Here is an 18,957-nt window from a genome sequence, read left to right as displayed (position 1 = left end):
GTTGGACAGCCGTGGTGAATTTCTCAAGAGCAACCAACCTGTCTGATGCATTTGTGCTGGCAGTTATGTGTGCATGGTTCACTTGTGCAAAGGTTTTTTTGTGCACGGTCTCTTGTACACACAGCTGGTAGAACTTACACCCTCAGCCTTGATTGGAACTCGGTCTCTGCCCATGAATGGGTGATAAAGCACAAAAATCGCTTTTGCAAGGATTTGCATGGAAAGAGTTCTGCATACATAAATCAAGATGACTTTTGAGAACTTAGCTGGAAGTATCCTCAATATTTATCAGCATTAAGACTTAAAAACAAACAACTGGATGCCATCATCAACTGTTGGCTTTTCACCTCACTTGCCTGTAAGCTGTAAGAAGCTGATGGCATTGAGTGCTAGTCAGTTGATCCATTATTCCAAAGAATGTGGCAAGCTCTAACCACCGGTGAAGAAATATGCTCCTACTTTGTTTTGTAGTTTACAAACACCTTATGGTTATGGAATTACTCCCATTTGCAAAAGTTCTCTTGAATTCACTTGTACAAATATTGGAGGATGGAGTATAGTTAATCTTCCTAGTCAATTGCAAGTCAATTTAGACAATATGTGGGAAATCCTTTTCCCCATACCAGTCCCTGGGGATTTTGCCATTAACTTCAGGAGAGCCAGGATTTCAGTCTCTCTGCTTGCATAGTCATCTTTGAAATCTTTCTGTGTTTAATTCTGTCAGGCTTAGGTCAGCAGCATCAGAGAGAGATTCAGCTCCTTCACATCAATATTGCCTCTGCTATGGAGAGAAATTAACTAGGGTTGCACAATACTAATCCGTTTCATTTAGTAACAGGTTCTGGAGTGAGATGCAGTGATACTGAATTCTGTCCCTGCTTGCCTTCTTCATCGGCTGGTGCCAGTGACCAAGTATGGGATAATTCACCAGTAAATTTGTTTCTCTCTATCCTCCACTAGGGGGCAGATGGCTAAAACTTGTACCTGCTTCAGTCATTTTTTTTTTATCCTGTTAATCATCCACTTTAAAATAAAACTTGGCATTAAAACAGTGTTCTGTAACTCCTAACAAGATCTCCGAGCTGAAACCCCAACATGTGTGTAGTAAGAGAGGTGAAGAACAATGTTCACAGTTCTAAAGCATTCCAAATATTTATTTATATTTGTCTGTCGTTTCAACGTTTCTGCCATCTGAAATCTCTCTGTTTAATGTGACTTTGTGGTCAAATTCATTTTTCCAGACAGAACATTCTTTTTACATCAGTTGGCTATTTTCATTAGAACTCTTTTCATTACGAGGTAGCCTTGTCAATTATTCAGTCGAAGCCTGAGAGAAGCACTCCTAGCTTTGTTAATGTTATAATCTTTGTGGAGCCTGTGTGCCAATTTTAGAGGCAATTCCAGACAAGTGAGAAAATCCAGAGAGCAGTAACAGCAAAGGAGGTGTCCATTCCCAGTCCTGGTTTTTCAGCATGTGCATTTTACATGCAGGATGCAATTTATCGGGGAGTTAGGCACCTAACTCCTGTAGGGATAATTCTGCTGTCAGCTCCACTAACACAACGCCATGCACGAGTGTGGCCAAGCGCAGAGGGCAAGATTCCAATACCTTGACTTGCCCTGATTAGCACCTTACTTCACGAATAGTCCTGCTGACTTAAATCCACTTGCTGGACACTTCAGCATACACCAGTGTCGCCACCCTAAGCCACATAAGTGCAGCACAGGGTATATGGTTCCTTACTGTCCGCTCCAAATTATAGGTCTTTACTACTTGTGCTAAATGAGAATCGCTATGGTCTAACGCTAGGACCCATGCCTATATTTAGAGCTCTGAGCTGTGGACCAGATTCTGATGTCTTTTCTCCAGCGAGAAGTCCATTTACTTCACTCCATTGCTGGACACTTATACAGACACCACAGGTCATCAGTGGCAGTAAATAACTACTCAGTTGAAATAAGAAAAGGAGGACTTGTGGCACCTTAGAGACTAACCAATTTATTTGAGCATAAGCTTTCGTGAGCTACAGCTCACTTTATCGGATGCATTCAATGGAAAATACAGTGGGGAGAATACAGTGTAGCTCACGAAAGCTTGTGCTCAAATAAATTGGTTAGTCTCTAAGGTGCCACAAGTCCTCCTTTTCTTTTTGCGAATACAGAGTAACACGGCTGCCACTCTGAAACCTGTCAGTTGGGATGGGTGTTTTGGCCCAGAACTGGGTGTATTATGGGCATTCCACACACAAAAAGGACCTAGCTCAGCCTGTTTTGGGGATTCCTTGTATATTTGACACAGGACTAGTTTGGAGTCCATTTAGCTGTCCATTTCACAGATTTTAGTAGAGAAATTGAGCCGTTCCCGATTAGGCCCGCGGCTTCTTACAGTAGAACCTCAGAGTTGCGAACACCTTGGGAATGGGAGATTGTTCGTAACTCTGAACAAAATATGGTTGTTCTTTCAAAAGTTTACAACAGAATATTGACTTAATACAGCTTTGCAAATTTACTCCCCACTGTCTTCTGCCCCATCCCCTCCCTTCCCTCTTCCCTCTGTCCTATTCCCCTATATCCTTTTCTTCTCTCTGCCCTATCCCATCCTCCTTCCTTCCCCACTGCCTCTTTCCCACCACCCCACCCCCTTCCCTCATTTCCCCTGCCCCCCCTTGCCCTGCCCCACCTCAGGCACTCTCCGTAACAGGATGGTGACCATGCAGGGCACCCAGCACACATAGATGGGGAAGGCGACTGGCACTAGGAACTAGGAGGCGGCATCCAGCTGCAGAGACAGCGGCCACCCTCCCTCACCTGGCAGGAGAAGCAGCTCTGTCCCCCAGAAACGTGCCAGGAGGGGGTGCAGCATGGGAACAACAGAGCTCCCCTCCATCCCAGCAGGCCAAGCAGAGCAAGCCCTGGGCAGCTCAGTGCTCGCAGAAATCGGCGGGGCAGTGGCACATGATCCCATGTGCCCCCCACATGTCTTACCTCTGTTTGGGGTTGCAATGCCCCCCCGCATCTCTCCAAAACTATCTGTGTGCAGTTGACCTGTCAGTTTGTAACTCTGGTGTTTGTATCGCCACGGTTCTACTGTATCTGATGAGTGTAATGGCAAATACAGAAGGCATGATTCACCACTGCATTATGCCAATTTTCCACCAATGTAATCCTACTGGTTTCAGGGACAGATGTAAAACTGGAGTGATGTAGTGGTGAATCTGGGCCAGGTTTCTCTTCGGTTTCTCTTCATTGGGAGCTTCCAATGTGGTGGTTAGTTAAAGGGTACGTTAGCTTATGAAAGTCTTATCAAAACTTAACAATAAACTGGTTAGCAGTAAATCTGTTTATTTATAGAGAATAACTCCATGTTCCTCTCTTCCAGAATGTCTTTCATTTATCCCACTCTTCCTTTTTAGCATCCCTTCCTTCTGGCCCATTCCTTCTACTAAAATAATGCGGGGCCAGGTCTTGAAGTCTTTGCTCAGCCTTCCAGCAAAGCTGCCATTGATTTCAGCAGGTCAAATGCTGAGGAGAGCTAATCAATGGAACTGCTGCTCATCAATTTCAAGGCCAGTTGGGACCATTGTGATCATCTCAGCTGAGCTCTGGCATGCCACATTATTCCCCAAAACAATTCCTAGAGCAGATCTTTTAGAAAAACATCCAATCTTGATTTAAAAATTGCCAGTAATGGAGAATCCACCATGACCCTTGGTAAATTGTTTCCATGGTTAAGTACTCTCATGTTAAGAATTTACGCCTTATTTCCAGTATGAATTTGTCTAACTTCAACTTCCAGCCATTGGATCATGTTAGACCTTTCTCTGCTAGATTGAAGAGCCCATTATTAAATATTTGTTCCCCATTTAGATATGTATAGACAGCGCAATCAAATCATCCCTTACCCTTGTCTTTGTTAAACTAAATCAATTAAGCTCTTGACTCTCTCTACATGGTACTTTTTCTGATCCTCTAATCATTCTCGTGGCTCTTCTGTGAACTCTTTCCATTATTTCAACATCCTTCTTGAATTGTGAGCACCAGAACTGGACACAGTATTCCAGCAGCGGTCGCACCAATCCCAACTGTATGGACACTTTTTTCCTATTCAAGAGTCCCCTGCTTAGTATCTCAGGATCAAATTAGCCCTTTTCGCCACAGTGTCACAGTGGGAGCTCAAATTCAGCCGATTATCAAATGCCCCCTCCTTAACACCAAATCTTTTTCAGAGTCTGCTTCCCACAATAGAGTCCTGTTTGGCCTACGGTCTTTGTTCCCACACCCATACATTTGCATTTAGCCATATTAAAAGGTATATTGTTTGCCTGCACCCAGTCTACCAAGTGATCCAGATTGCTCTGAATCAGTGACCTGTCCACTTCATTCTTTACCACTCCCCCAATTTTTGTCATCTGCAAACTTTATCAGTGATGATTTTGTTTTCTTCCAGGTCATTGATAAAAATGTTAAGTCACATAAGGTAGAGAATTGATCCTTGCGGGACCCCAGTGGAAACACACCTGTTCGATGACGATACCCCATTTACAATTACATTTTGAGACCTATCAGTTAGCCAGTTTTTAATCCATTTAATGTGTGCCATGACAATTTTATATTCTAGTTTTTTAATCAAAATGTCATGCAGTCCTAAGTCAAATGCTTTACAGAAGTCTAAAGTATAGTACACCAACAGAGACATTAAAGTCATTTGAAGCTGTGGTGCCTTGCACTTCTCATTCTTTGGCCCAATGAGAGTTATGACCAAGTTAAAAACTTAAGTGGAGACTTTGTGGACTAGCTGATAGACATGATGGTTGTTTGCTACCATGCCTCAATACAGTGTTGATAATTCTTACACAGGGGAAATAAATATCCTGCTTCATCCTCTCCAATGACTAGTCAGTCTCTAATGCTAATTTTGTATAGTTATAGAAATTCTAGTAACAAAGCTGTAGTGGGTAGATGCATTCAGTAGGTTATTGGATCTATGCAAACTTTGGGCCAGATCCTCAGTTGAAGTCATTTACACCAGCTGAGGATTTAGCCCAGTGGTTCTCAAAATTTTGAACTGGTAACCCCTTTCACACAGTAAGCCTCATAGTGCGACCCCCCCCCATAAATTAAAAACACTTTTTAAAATATTTAACACTATTATAAATGCTGGAAGCAAAGTGGGATTTGGGGTGGAGGCTGACAGCTCATGACCCCCCACGTAATAACCTCACAACCCTCTGAGGGGTCATGGCCCCCAGTTTGAGAACCCCGATCTAGCCCATAGTATTTGTTCCTGCCAGCCATGTTCTTTGACTGAGAACAGTGTTGACGTATAATAGGTTAGCAGCTTTAAACCAGTGATGAGGAGGGACAAAGGGGACGTAATGGAGGGAAGGATGTTCTCTTTGCTCTCGGGTTTTTGGTAGCTTAAAGCTAACATAGTGCCGATCCAAAGAAGAAATATTAAACCAAAAGGCCAGATCCAGCACTGAAGTCAGTGGAACCATGTTTATTTCACACCAGGTGAGGATCTGGCCCTAGAACACTGGGACTAAAAATCCATCCTGTTTTATGTTAGCCTGAAACTAAGGCCCAAATTGTGCAGTCCTTTCTAAAGCAAAACTCTCCTCTACTGGCAGGGTGGTTTTGCTCAGATAAGGGCCTCCGATTTTTGCCCTGAGTTTGGTGACTTTTGTATTTACTTTTCATATCCTGTTAGAATGTTACTTCTCCTTTACCCTGCACTTCTCTTTAATGCTCACTCCTGTTTTCTCCTGCTTCTGCCGCTGCTCGGCAACGCTCCCCAGTTCTGAAGCTAAGAAAGCACCACTTTGTATTTCCTATTGTGCTGAAGCTAAAAGAGCGACTGTGTTCCTTTGTTCCTTCTGAACAAGTTATCAAGAAAACCTGGGCAATGGGGCCGCACCCCTTTGAGATCTTGTCCTAGGGCATGGTTTATGCAGTCCGAATCCCTAACACCTCATTTAAACCATTAGTCCCCAGCTTTGTAGCTGCAGCAGGCTCAATAGGCCATTAGTGCCTCTGGGGAGTTTTGTTCAAGAAGTGGTGCGGGGGTTTTATTGTGTAAACATATTGGTGGCTGTGTGAGCACCACTTCCCTCTGCTGGATGGAATCAGACCTGCTTCCGTTTGAATGGTCTTGCCTTCTGATGGTTTACAAAGAGGATATAAGTAGCTTTATGCAGATCTTCAGTAATGTAACATTCCGGTAAACCTGACTGAGCTCTAGGCACGCACAGTTCCTCCCCATCGCTGCCAGGAAAGGAGATATGGCTTCAACTCAATACTGCGTGTGCTGGCTTAGTTTCACCTTGAGTTTGCGGGTTTGTTGATCCACAGGCTCAAAAGAAATTAGAGGGCATGCAAACTACAAGGCACAAACAAAGCTTTGCCAAACCCCTTCTTTCCCCAAACTGCTGAGTGTCCCTGAGCTCTAAATGCAAGTTTGGATCCTAGTGTTAGACCACAGAGAATATTCTCATTTAGCGCAAGTAACAATGATTTGTAGCTGTCCGTCAGGAGTTGTAGTCTCCTTACAGCATATATGCAGCCTAGCTGGAAACCCCGACATCTGTGAACGAGTCCGGTCATGGATTGTTACAAGCTGCAAGACCAAGTAACCTCTACTCACCCACCAACCGGCAGCTAGGTTACCTTCAGCTACTCTTTGTATCTAGAGTCCTCATTCTTACATTCAGATATTCTGATATTTGTAATCAGGATTGGAGCCCTATTGTGCTGGGCTGTCTATAGACATAACATAACACAGTCCCAGCCCCAGAGACCAGATAGTCTGTACAGGGCCAAGACATGCCATAGATGTGTAGAGCACACTGGTGGGGCAGGGGACAACAAGGGTGGCAGTAATAGAAATACAGGGCTGCATGCACTAGCTAACCTGGACACTTTAGAGGCGTCCTAGTTGGTTTGGATTTTTCAACCTAAATCTTTAAACCCCTTGAAAATGTTTCTCATGAGGGATCTGGTTGAAAGTCCTTAGAAGTCATTGAGCATCTTTCCATTGATTTCAGTGGGCTTTGGATTGGGTTCAAACTTTAGATCACCCATGAGGTTCTTCTCTGGCATTGGTTAAGCCTGGGAACGTTCTAAAATGTTTGGGGAGATGTGGAGGAGTGGGGACAAACACCATGCGGAAGGAAGGATCTGATGGAGTATGTCTTTTATTCCCCGAGGGGGAAATTCACCCTTGTGCCGGTGGCAAAGACCAGGCCTGTGTATCACATCATCCCTGTTTAGGCATGAGGTGTGTGGTTTTTCACCCAGAGGACTCTGTGTTCTTCCATGCATGTGTTCCAAGCAATGGCTTTTTCATTGATTTTGCTTCAATCCAAACACCACAGCATGCAAGTGTGAAGGATCCTTGTGTCTACAGGTAATGACACGTTCAAATGATAAACAGTCTGCAAGACAAAGAGCCAGATCCAAAGCTGATTGAAGTCAATGACAAGGCTCCCATTGTCTACAGTGGGCTGGAACTGTGCCTCAGATAAGGTTTATGTATGTGTGTGGTTACCTTGTGCTGTACGGAGTCCCCGCATGAGAGAGTGAAAATGGATCCTTCGTAACCATCCTCCCCCTGCTGGCTGTCACTTGACCTGTCTGCATTGGGATGGGGAGTATGCAGATATCCTGAGTTAGGCCTGCAGAGATAGACTTGACTTCTCCACTTCTTACTTAGGCTGCTGTATGAATAGTAGGATTTAAACAGTCCAGGGACTGGACTTTATGGGCTATTTGGTGTAACCCTTGCTCACACTGGCAAGCCCTTAGAGACATAAGTAGCCCGGGTTATGCTGCTCATGTGATTGAGTAGTGAGTGTGGACGGCATGATTTAGCTCTATGTGTGCTAGTAAGTATGGGTGGGGAAAGATGGATATTAGAGAGGCGTGGAAGAAGGCAATCAAATGAAGTGGTGTTTTTTCTTTTCCAGGTCCTTGAGGCTACCAGGGTGAATCGCAGGAAGAGTGCCCTGGCATTGCGCTGGGAGGCTGGAATTTATGCCAACCAGGAAGAGAATGAATAATCCCCTTGCAATAAAACGGGTGTTCGGAACCGAGAAACCAAAAGAAAAATAAAGCAGCAGCATTTAATCCCATATTTATTAAAGATACAACAAGCTCACTGATCCACAGAGACAGGATTGCTCCATCTCCAGGCACCATTAGCAAAAGAGAAAAACCCACCCACAAAATCCGCCCCCCTTTCTCCCCCCTCCCCAAAAGAAAGAATGAGAGGATGTTAGGCATGGACTGGGTCAAGGAAGGGTGTCGTCGCCATTGGCAGAAGCAGCAGCAGACCCATTGCAATGGATCCGCATGGGAGGCTGAAGGAGTTGGCAAAAACTCAAGGCAGGGCAAATATATGTGCTTCCTTCTAACTGAATTTCCAGCCCTGCTTTGTATAACGAGAGTTTGGCCCAGAGTAGCCTGGTGTGTCACCAGGCTTCCTTTGGACTTGCCTGCAGCTTCTCCGTCAACCCACCTGCTGCATTAAGAACGTTAATGTTTGGTTTACCCTAGATAGCCATAAAATGCAATGATTTTTTTTTTTTGCTGTTATTGGGGGACGGAGGGGGGTTGCTGATTCCCCCCCCCCTTTTTTTTTCTTAATTTATCATTTAAAAATTGGAGGCTGTTATTGGAAATGTACAATCCATGTTTTGCAGTCAGAATATTTAATAAAGCACCCCATTCGTTGCAAACACAATCTGTCAGTTTAGGAGAGAGGTAGAGGGGAATGCCAAGCCAAACGGATAATCTTAGCTTTAGGATCCTGTATATTTGCAATATGAACTGGTCTCCAGTTTCTCAGTGCATATTTCCATAACTGTTCCTAAATATACAATCTGTATTTAGCGGGCAATGACTGTTTTTATGATGGGTGTGGGCAGAGACGTATGTACAAAATGAATAAAGTTTGAATAACCTGAGTCAGAAAGGTAAGGGGGGAACACACACAAAAAATGACATTTAATTTTTACTAAGGCAATAATTTAATCAAGCCAGATGCTGGCAAAAACAGAGGTATGAAGCAATGGAAAAAAGTTATGTTTTTAATTATATTTATATAGGGTAAAGGGCCTTGGAGTAAATGTAGAGTATGCAGGTTTCCAGGAAATAAAAAGTTAAAGAAGGTAATAGAGAGAGTGTGTGAGAGAGAGAGAGGCAAGAAAAAGGATTATTTTTGCTGTTCAACCAGTGTTTTCAGAGCTAAAAGCAAAATAGAGAACCTTTAGTTCGTGCATAGTCTTGGAATCAGTGACAAAGGGTGTTGTGTGTCTGGGTGTGAGCGCGCACATGTGTGTGAGGTTGGAATTCTAGAATGAACAAGAGCTATGGGTGTACAGATTTATTTTCTCCAGAGCTGTTTGCCAGCTATAGGGGTGAGTGAGAATTTCTTTTTTATGAAAAGGGATATAAAATGGCACTGAGCTGATACAGTATTTGTAATATTAAAATTTGACCTGAGATGGTATTTGCATGAATCACAATTGCGAAGTATTGAGCAGTTTTGTAATCTGACATTTAGGAAAGAAATGTGGTATTTATTCTTGTGCTTTGTATTCATATGTAGTATAGAGGCTGCCAGGTTTACTCTTTCTTTTCATGCAAAGCAAAACAATACGTATTTTACAACCGGGAACCATAATTTCTGGACTAGAAATTATCAAGTTTAGGAGACATATACATGTATGTATTGTTTTTATAAACCTAAAATTATTATTTTAACTTCTTTTAAAATAAGCCAAGAGGCTGATTCTCCCCTAAATCCCTCTTCTGTTTTTCATACTGCTCTGTGACCTGATATGGTGTTTTATTCTGAGGCTCACCTAAAACAGCTTTAGATACTGTGAACATTATTCTGGTGCTTTTATTGGGCAAACACAGAGATTGCAACCAAAAGATTTTTTTTTTTTAATTTCTTTCCAGCCTGTGGTTTGACACGTCGCACATGTTCCTTTACACAGTCAAACATTTTGAAGCCTGTGTTCAGGGATTGTAGTAAAAGTGGCAAATAAGCATTAATTAAACCGGTTCTATGAATTGCCTATTAACAAAAGAAAACCCTTTTGAACTGGACAATTGTCTTGTATTGATTTCTTTAAAGTGAGTCATACTTAAGAGTATACACATATACAAATAGACCAGCTGTTTGGAAATGCAAATCTAGTCGATTCGGACCCGGTTCAATAAAGGTGTGTTACCAGTAGATTATAGGAAGTATAATTCCACAGACTCAGTAGTCTGTTGCCCAGCTGATGGGCAGGTATTGTTTGTAGTAACACTTACAGGAGTTGCACACCTGTATTGAGAGGGGGTTTGGATCCCTCTTGGTTTGAGGAGAGCATAGATGAGTCTTGGAAGGGGCTTCTCTAGCAATATTACATGGTATCAAGCTGTATGTCACGAGTGGCTCATTACTGAGATATAGTCTTACATCAAGGCACGTACATTTGAACTTCTCACTGCAGTGGTTGGATTCTTACAGCTTTTGCTCCCTTTGAAATGAATTTGCTTCTCCCTCTGCGTGGTTGCAGTTACCTAGGGCTGAGGGCATTGTCGGGAGTTCCTGGCTCTCTCTCACCTCTTAAGACACATGCATCTGTTGTTTTCTTGAGGGATTATTTTTTGTAAGTAAAAAATAAATACCTAAATAAAACCTTGGTTGTCACTTCTTCAGCTTGATATTGCTTGTCACGGGGCATCTCCTGCTTTGCGTGCTCCTTCCCCTCAACCCCTGCTGTGAAAATAAAGTCAGTCTCCTATAAAGCCGGTGTGGTTTTGCCATCTTGGAAGCCTTTGCGCTGGGATGGAATCTAAGCTGCGTTTTCACATACCCTGCAATAAAAAATGTTTGCGTGCACCAGTCCAGTGCCGCTCCCTCTCTACCATGCAACACTTTCTCTTCGAGAAGTTATGGAAACAAAATCATCATGGTCAGCAGCACATGGCTCAGTGCTATGATACCTTACATGCTCTGCAGTTTACTTGCCTCTTCTTTATTGCAGTTGCATGCTACCAAGCATCGATGTCTATAAATAGAGGCAGGCCTACATCTCTCTATATAAATCAATCAAATGCAACAAAGGACCGCTACTGGCAAATTAATTTGGTCTCCACAAAAGAAATTATTAAAAAAACACCTTTTCTGTGACAAAGACTGGTTTCAGTGCACGTGTGTAATGAAAAATAGTTCAGCATTGGAATTGTAACTGTCCCGTTTTTGGCTACAAATGCAGGTTTCCTGAGTTGTTGTTGTTTCGAAAAGCTGCTCGTTTTGCTTCATTTTGCTCCTTATCCAGATTATGTGAAAGTAAAAAGAGTAACAGTGGTTTGGTTTACAGCCAAAAGGTGGCGCTGTTGTCATGTTTTATCAACCAATCTGACCAGCCCAGGTTTTCTGTATACATTAACCACTTAAATGTTGTTATCCTGCTTTTGTTTTATAGTGACTGTGAGTCATACAATGCAAGTATATTTTCTCATTAAAACAGAAACCTGTGTTGAGTTTCTATAATAATAGCTGTTCCTTAAAAATGCTTGCAATGCTCTTTCGTAAGATTGGCAAGTAAAATTGGAGGTAGGTACCACGGGGAGGAGAAATATGCTCTCATTCCATCAACACAAACAGCTGCTAAAAGTAATGTGTTGTGTGGGGTCCTAAATATTGTACCTGCTGTTCTTTTCCCACAGTTTTCAGTCTGTCTGTTGCTGTTTTTTTCATCTAGGTGAGCGGAAAGTCTGATCTATGGGGGGAGGGAGGTAGTACCGTCTGACTGGAGAATAGCTAATGTCATACCTGTATTTAAGAAGGGGTGTGGGAGAGTGATTCGGTCAATTACAGACCTGTTAGTCTGACCTCAGGAATATGCAAGGATTTAGAGCAAACTTTGAAGGAAAGAATAATGGTGTTCATAGCGGTAAATAGTAATGGGAAGGTAATTCAACATGGGTTTACCAAAGGTAGATCACGTCAGACTAATTGATTTCTTTAAGAAAATAACTGATTTTTTTAGTTGAGGGAAGCGCAGTCGATCTCAGTAAAGCATGTGACACAGAACCACGTGGGAAATTATTAGTTAAATTAGGGAAAATGGGGATCAGTACAAGCATCGTAATGGGGATAAGGAATTGGCTAAAGGGGAGAAGGCAATGGATGGTGCTGAAAGGTGAATTATCAGATTGGAGAGAGATTACTAGTGGTTCCTCACGGTTTGGTCATTGGACCCATCTTATTCAATGTGTGTATTAATGATCTTCCCACAAGAACAAATGGATATAAACTGGCCCTGAACAAATTCATTTAATTCTGGCTAAAATATCAGTGGCTGAGCTTGCCCCCTAGGGCCTGACTATATCTACAGACACCAAGCCACCGAGTGATTCTCTTCTAGAAGTAAACACCAAATACAGTACAATAGAACCTCAGCGTTACACACACCTTGGGAATGGAGGTTGTTCGTAACTCTGAACGAAACATTATGGGGGTTCTTTCAAAAATTTACAACTGAACATTGACTTCATACAGCTTTGAAACTTTACTATTCAGAATAAAAATGCTGCTTTCCCTTTATTTTTACTCAATTTGCTTTTTTTTTTTTTTGGTCTCTGCTGCTTCCTGGTTGTGTACCTCTGGTTCCAGGGTGTGGCTGACTGGTCGGTTCATAACTCTGGTGTTTGTAACAATGACGTTCTACTGTACTTTGAGCTGGATTCTCAGCTGCTGGAAGTCAGCGTAGTCCTGTTGACTTCATTGGAGCTTTGCCATTTTATACCAGCTCAGGATCTGGCCCTCTGTACTGAGAGGGAATACCACATTCTCATATTATTTATGGGCCCAACTCCCATTGAAGTAAAGAGAGAGACTCCTGTGACATCGATGAGAGTTTTATTGAGCCCTAGGTGTGGCCACTTGACTGTAGGTTCTTAGTAAGAAGAGCTAATGCAGACATCCTTTCCGTAGATTCAGATATTTTCACTTGTATAGACACTATCCAAAATTCCTGCAGAGAAAAGTCAATATTGGGTATGGATTTCCTGTCACATTAATCACGTACAGTGACAGGATGTAGGAAGGGGCTGGATAGTTTCACAGACCATGCCAATAGGTGTAGTTATCCAAGCTAAAACCAGACAATGCTGTCAGCTTTTAATGACATAGGGAAAGAAAATCTTCCCCTCATTGCACCACACTAAAGGAGACAGGATCCCAGGTGGCAAATCCAGTGTTCCTAGCTCACAACATCTTTGAATTTTAGGACATTTTAAAATGGGAAACTGCACCTTTGAAGTCTGCAGTGGAACAGGCTTAAGCACTATTTAAAATAACCTTACAGTGTCAGTTTGTTCCACTGGTCCAGGATGTTGTACAACAAAACTGATTGTTACCAGCTGTTCGTGTGTAATGCTAGCACCTAGCACTTCTAAAATCGCTGTCATCTAAAGCTGCCAAAGCACCCGTCCAATTTAAACTCACTAAGCCTTAGAGCACCCTGACAAGTAGTTAAGGATTATAAGAAGCTCACTGACACACCAGGATACAAGCCAGACCAAGGAGTCATTTTGTCACCCCTGCCCTGTAGCCTGGGGTTGTTCAGTGTCCAGCATATACGTCACTCTCAGCTGTGTCTGTGTGCGCTGCAGCCAGCCTGCCATGCCTTGGCTCTTACCAGCCTTCAAAATTACCACAGGGTGATCCCCAACACACACGCCCAGTCCCAAATTTCCCCCCAGAAATGTATTACTTCAGCCATCGCTGAAATGCAGCCGTGTCTGGGGTGGAACGGCTGCACTATAGAAATGAGAAATGAAGAACTCCACATTAACTGAATTATAGGGTGCGTTAAGCTGTCAATCTATAATCACAGTGCTGACCAGAGCACTAACATTACCCTTATTGGCACTAGAAGAGCCACGGGAAATCAATGACCACAACAGACCTCGACTTTGTTTCATCACAAAGAAAGTACGTGCAGCAACAGAGTGCCCCCTAACACAATGCTAGGGAGGGATCCTTCTGAGGGATGAGCAATACCCACCAAATCACTGACCCCACTTCCCCACAGTGCTTATAGGAGTTCCTTGAAGATCTTCCAACCAGGGCCTGACCCAAAGCCTATGGAAATCAGTTAAAGGACTCCCACTAGCTTCACAGGGCTTTTGCATCAGACCCTGACCATTGACATGGCCTAGCCCGCCTTATCGTATGAAATCAGCGAGGAACACATCAAAAAGGGAGTGTAGATGCAGGTCCAACCATGCTGCAAGACAGACACAGATGAGGGCCACCAAGTTCTATGTGCCACACAAGAAAGTTTGGTAAATTACTATTTTCTTGATAGTTGAATGTTTTCCTACAAAACCTACCAATTGGGATTTTCCAACGTGCCCTCAAAGCATCTGGGCATCTCATAATGTATCTCGCAGTGATAGTTTTTTTCAGTGCTCTCCAGCTAAGTGTTTGCTTGGGCTATGGCCTGCGAAAACCAGAGAAAAGCACAAGACTTGTTTAAATTGCACAATTCAACTTGGTAACAGACATGCCCATCTCAGGAAACGTGTCAGAGATGTTTTGTTCCCAGCTGTAGCATGCCTCTGTGTCGAATATTGAGCATTCTTACATGATATATCCAGAGTGGCTGGAAGATCGATACATGAAGGCTGATGTAACTTCAATAGAGACCAAAGCCGAGACTACAACATGGTCACAGATTTTAGACAATTGTTAAAGGAGCTTCCAGTTCATCAATCCTACCAAATGGGTACACTGGACTAAGTAGGAAAGTGAGTGTAGAACCCAGATCTGTATCTTTCAACATCATAAATTCATCCAGAGGGATTTCAATTCTACATCAGTGGCTGAATGGTTGATTCCATGTCATTTCTAAGATATAGCATTTGGGAAAGCCCAGGGGTAGGCCAAGAAGCTGCCTGTGTAATCAGAACACTGCCCCAACCATGTTTCTGCCCACTGCAGAGTATGGATTGACTAGTGCACTGAAGCAGCTGGAATTTGGTGCATTTTTAGAGATGCCCACCTGAGTAGTTACCATGTATGAATAACGTTAATAATGGCCAAACAGATTATGAAGTAGAGCAAGAGGTTCTGGCTTTGCTGCCCCCAGAGAACGTTCATTGTTGTTTGATCACGCAGCAGAGGTGGGTGCTGAACATCTCGAGGATTGCGGAGTTATCCCAGGGGCTGGCCTGGCTCTGCTCTGGACCTCAGCCCACATGCACAGCAGTGGCCATGACCCTGATTGAATCCCATTCGTCCTGTAGTTACTTTGCTAGCTGAATGAGGCCTGAGCAAGTCCAATCACAGGACCAATGCAGCACAAGGCCAATCTAGTGTATTCTATTTGAGATGACATTTTCCTGTCACCCCCACCATCTGCAGTCACCATCTTCCTATTTAGCAGGGGCTTGACAATCCCTCTGTGATTTTGCCCTAGCCACCTCCTCACCTCATCCTGCACCATGGGCGGCAGATTCTCTTTGAGGCAGGGCCTAGTAGATGGGCCTAAAGGCAGAGGAACCAACGCTCAGTAACAGAGGACCTAGGCCTTAAGCCACAAATTTCAAATGTGGATTTGAACTTAAGCAAAAATTCAAGCATGTTCAGCTCTGGACCCATCTCCAGTTTGCAACCCGGGGCTCAGTGGGGGATCCCAAGGTCTGAATTAATTTTTTCATGTACATTTAGTGCTCATGAAAGAGACATGATTGACAGCTGAAGGCTCAAGACTGTTGCCAGCCACAAAATTCAAAAATCAGTTGAAAAATCATAAGATTTGAAACCAATCAAATTTTTTAGTTTTTTTGGACTTCTGATTTTTCAATTCCCCCTTCCTGCCCCCAGTCTGCATGTGGGACATTGCCCCTCTCACAGATGCACAGTGACTGAGTATGGTGGGTTTGGCCCCCAACTGCAGGAGAACTTGCTCGAAAAACCTAAATGAGCTCAAATGACATCTATCTGTAAACACGTCTGCTGATGGTTCAGCGGGCTCGCAGCTTCTCAAAGCCCCAAATGCCAATTAATTCTATGCCTGTCTCCAGTCCTTCAAATAATTATGGACTCCCGGCCGCATCTCACTGCCATTGACTGCCCTCCAGTCCTCACATCTGCCAGCCCCACATCAACTTTTTCCATCCATCCCCACATCGATTCTGCATCCTTAGCACAACTCTGTTCTTTCTCCAGCTGTGGTTCTTCGCTCCCTTCATCCCAGGCACTGAGGAGTGGGGGGGTCATCACTCCTCCAAGGGCACTGCATCCCCTCTGTCCCAAGCTTGTTGGGGAATGCTCGGGTCCATCAAGCCTGGCTTTGCAGAGCTACTGAGTTGGGGCAAGGGAGGAGCAGCCCCAATGTGTGATGAAGTCGTGGGAATTGGCAACACTGACCCAGCCTAAGCACTGGCTTTGCAGCCTTCCTCGCCACCGCGCTACAGCATGAAAAGAAAGTGCAGCTAATTTGTTATGCCTCTTTGGCACCTCTGCTGGGATGGCCACCAGCAACGCCAGCCAGTCTTGTCTAAAGTGGGCTGGATGGAGTAAGTACCTGTGGGCTGGGAGTTGGATTAAGAGCACCCAACACCTAATGCACAAGGACTTCCAGTTCCACCCTATGACCGAGGAGTGAAATGCTCTGTGCCCCATTTCCAAACTGCCCCTCCTCCCCCCAGCTTTTCAAGCACCAAATTGATAGGCTCCCTTTGACCCCAAATGCTACGTTTAAAACAAATACCTTTCTGCCACCAGGGGCAGCTTGCTGCCTTGCTGTCCGTTGGGGGAGCTCAGCTGAGCTGTGAGCCGCCAGAGCGCAGGTGGCAGCTGCCTGAGGTATTGGGGTTGGAGGAAGGGCGGGCGTCTCTCCTATCCCTTCCTGGTCCCTTGACTCAATGCAGGAGAGCAGTTGGGGGGTGCAGATGAGAAAAGAAAGCCCCCTTTGAGGTGTGTGTGGGATACACATGAGGAGAACACAATCCAGGAGGGCGTCACCTGGTTAGGGAAATGGGTGCGGGGAGGGCTAGGATTCAGATGATGAGAGAGGGAGGGGTGAGAACCACATAAGATAGAGGAATCCCCAAAATGCGCTCAGGTATGGACCGGGGCTCCTCCCCTGCTAGGCATATCTAACCTCAGGCTCCTGGGCAAATGGTCCAGGGCCTCTGGCCTGCCCCAAAACCTCGGCACTCGGTGACACAACAGTTTGGGGTGCTGCCGATTCCCTGGCCAGAGGACTCTCAGCTGGGAGAGTTTGCAAACCCTAGCAAGACAGATGGCAGAGTTGCCCCTGAAGTTGCTGGAGGAAAAGACAGACCACTAGGACTCCCCATCTCCAGTCAGAAGACGTGTACAGGCAAGGGGGGGGGATGCTTGTTGTGGGCTGGGATGTTTTGGGGGTACAGGGAACTGGCGCCCCATTGAGGGTGGGGCACTGGCTGACTCAGAGACCGTTACACACTGTGGTATTTAAACTAGTCCTGTTAAAAATAACTTCAAAGCCACCAGAAGCTAGACTGAGGCCTCTGGCACCTGAAGGGCTAGTGCCACCTTATTCTGGAAATTGTCCGTGCACAACTATTATAATGGCTGGCAATCTCCAAACAGGCCCATGTAGCCAGTCGCTTAGCGAGAAGGGAAGCTACCTGGAGGCTGGGAGGCAAAGGCAGGCTGAGACGCCAGCCTCTGCTAAGATGCCACAGACTTTCCCGTCCCTCCATTAGAGATGAAGCCAGTTCCTCTCAGCCAGCGAGGCGACAGGTGAAGGGTGGTATATGTTAGGTAGTCAGGTTGGAGGTAGGAAGCATCAGCATGTTGTTAGCAATACATGTGAGCAGGGAGAGTGGGGCCCGTAGCACGGGGAAGGTGGGCACAGATGGAGGCAGCTGGCCAACTGTGTGTGCCATACGCCGTGATGGGATGGCTACAGATAAGGGAAGGAAGGCAGCAGGACTCATGCTGGGGTGTGGGCAAAGACAGGAACTGGGCCTGTTTGGTCCCGGATCATCAACAATATTGAGGTGCTTGATTTCAGTGGGCGTTTGCCTAAGTATCTTTGAGGCTCTGGGCCTTGGTTCCTATCCCTTTAGAAATCTCATGAGTGAGTCTATCCTGACGGTTCCTGGGGTTAATATCAGAGATAGAGCTGAGGCACAAAGTTTGGATCCAGAGCTGAATTTCCCTAGATTTTGGGGAACATTCAGAGCCAGAGATCTGGTTCATGCCCACGTACAGCTCAATATCCAATTTCCAATATCTCAGAGCCGAAGCAGTTTTGGTCTACCAGCCCCAGGGTCAGCGACAAAAACCAAGCAGCCTCTGAAGGAGAAGCAGGCTGATGGGGAGCTCAAAGTTTGGCACGAGCTATAGTTTAGCCCAGAACTAGTAGTAATGTATGAAATGAGTTTACATAGTGTGCACCCATTAACAGGCCTGATTAAATCATTATTAAATACCATGTTGACTTTGGTCCCTGAGCTAAGAGCTTCTGCTCCTGGATGTAGGTACTTGTCACAATGTATCAAGTGATCGTTAAATTGTGAGGGGAGACGGAAACACCAAGGTGTGGGAACATGTCATGACTCTGGTCAAATCCTGCTATGTCTGTCCCCTTCTCATAGACAGAGCCACAGCAGAGTGAAATGGCAGAAAAATCAATGAGAGAAAAATGGAACTGCCCAAAAGCTACCCAAGTCCCTTAAACCTCCCTTACTGCCAGATGTGCAAAACAGACTGGCTCATACGGATCTGTGTGCAATAACAGTGCCATCTAGAGGGCACACTAGGTTGTACAGAAGTAGGTGCTTTATTTCCAAAGAAATATCTCTGCTGTCCAGTCCTAGGAAGTTGAGCTGAATGCAGAGGCTGGCTGTCATGTATATATCCACCTGGCACTTGCATCTGACACACAGTGC

General features: G+C 44.6%; 1 protein-coding gene across 6 annotated transcripts in view; it reads left to right on the top strand.

The window, feature by feature from the left end:
* LOC140911807 (PALM2-AKAP2 fusion protein) overlaps window positions 1-10,693 on the top strand; it is a 188,144-nt gene extending 177,451 nt beyond the window's left edge. For 5 of the 6 annotated variants that reach the window (XM_073345686.2, XM_073345689.2, XM_073345690.2 and 2 more), the window contains one exon: window positions 7,965-10,693. In XM_073345686.2, the coding sequence (XP_073201787.2) occupies window positions 7,965-8,057 (93 nt within the window). In that variant the 3' untranslated portion in view covers window positions 8,058-10,693. The remainder of the gene's footprint in view (window positions 1-7,964) is intronic. The other variant, XM_073345683.2, reaches the window with a different exon arrangement.
* Window positions 10,694-18,957: the final 8,264 nt, after the last annotated feature.

The sequence above is a fragment of the Lepidochelys kempii genome, chromosome 5 (assembly GCF_965140285.1).
Source record: "Lepidochelys kempii isolate rLepKem1 chromosome 5, rLepKem1.hap1, whole genome shotgun sequence".
Lineage (NCBI taxonomy): Eukaryota > Metazoa > Chordata > Testudines > Cheloniidae > Lepidochelys > Lepidochelys kempii.
This window is presented reverse-complemented; position numbering and strand designations above follow the sequence as displayed.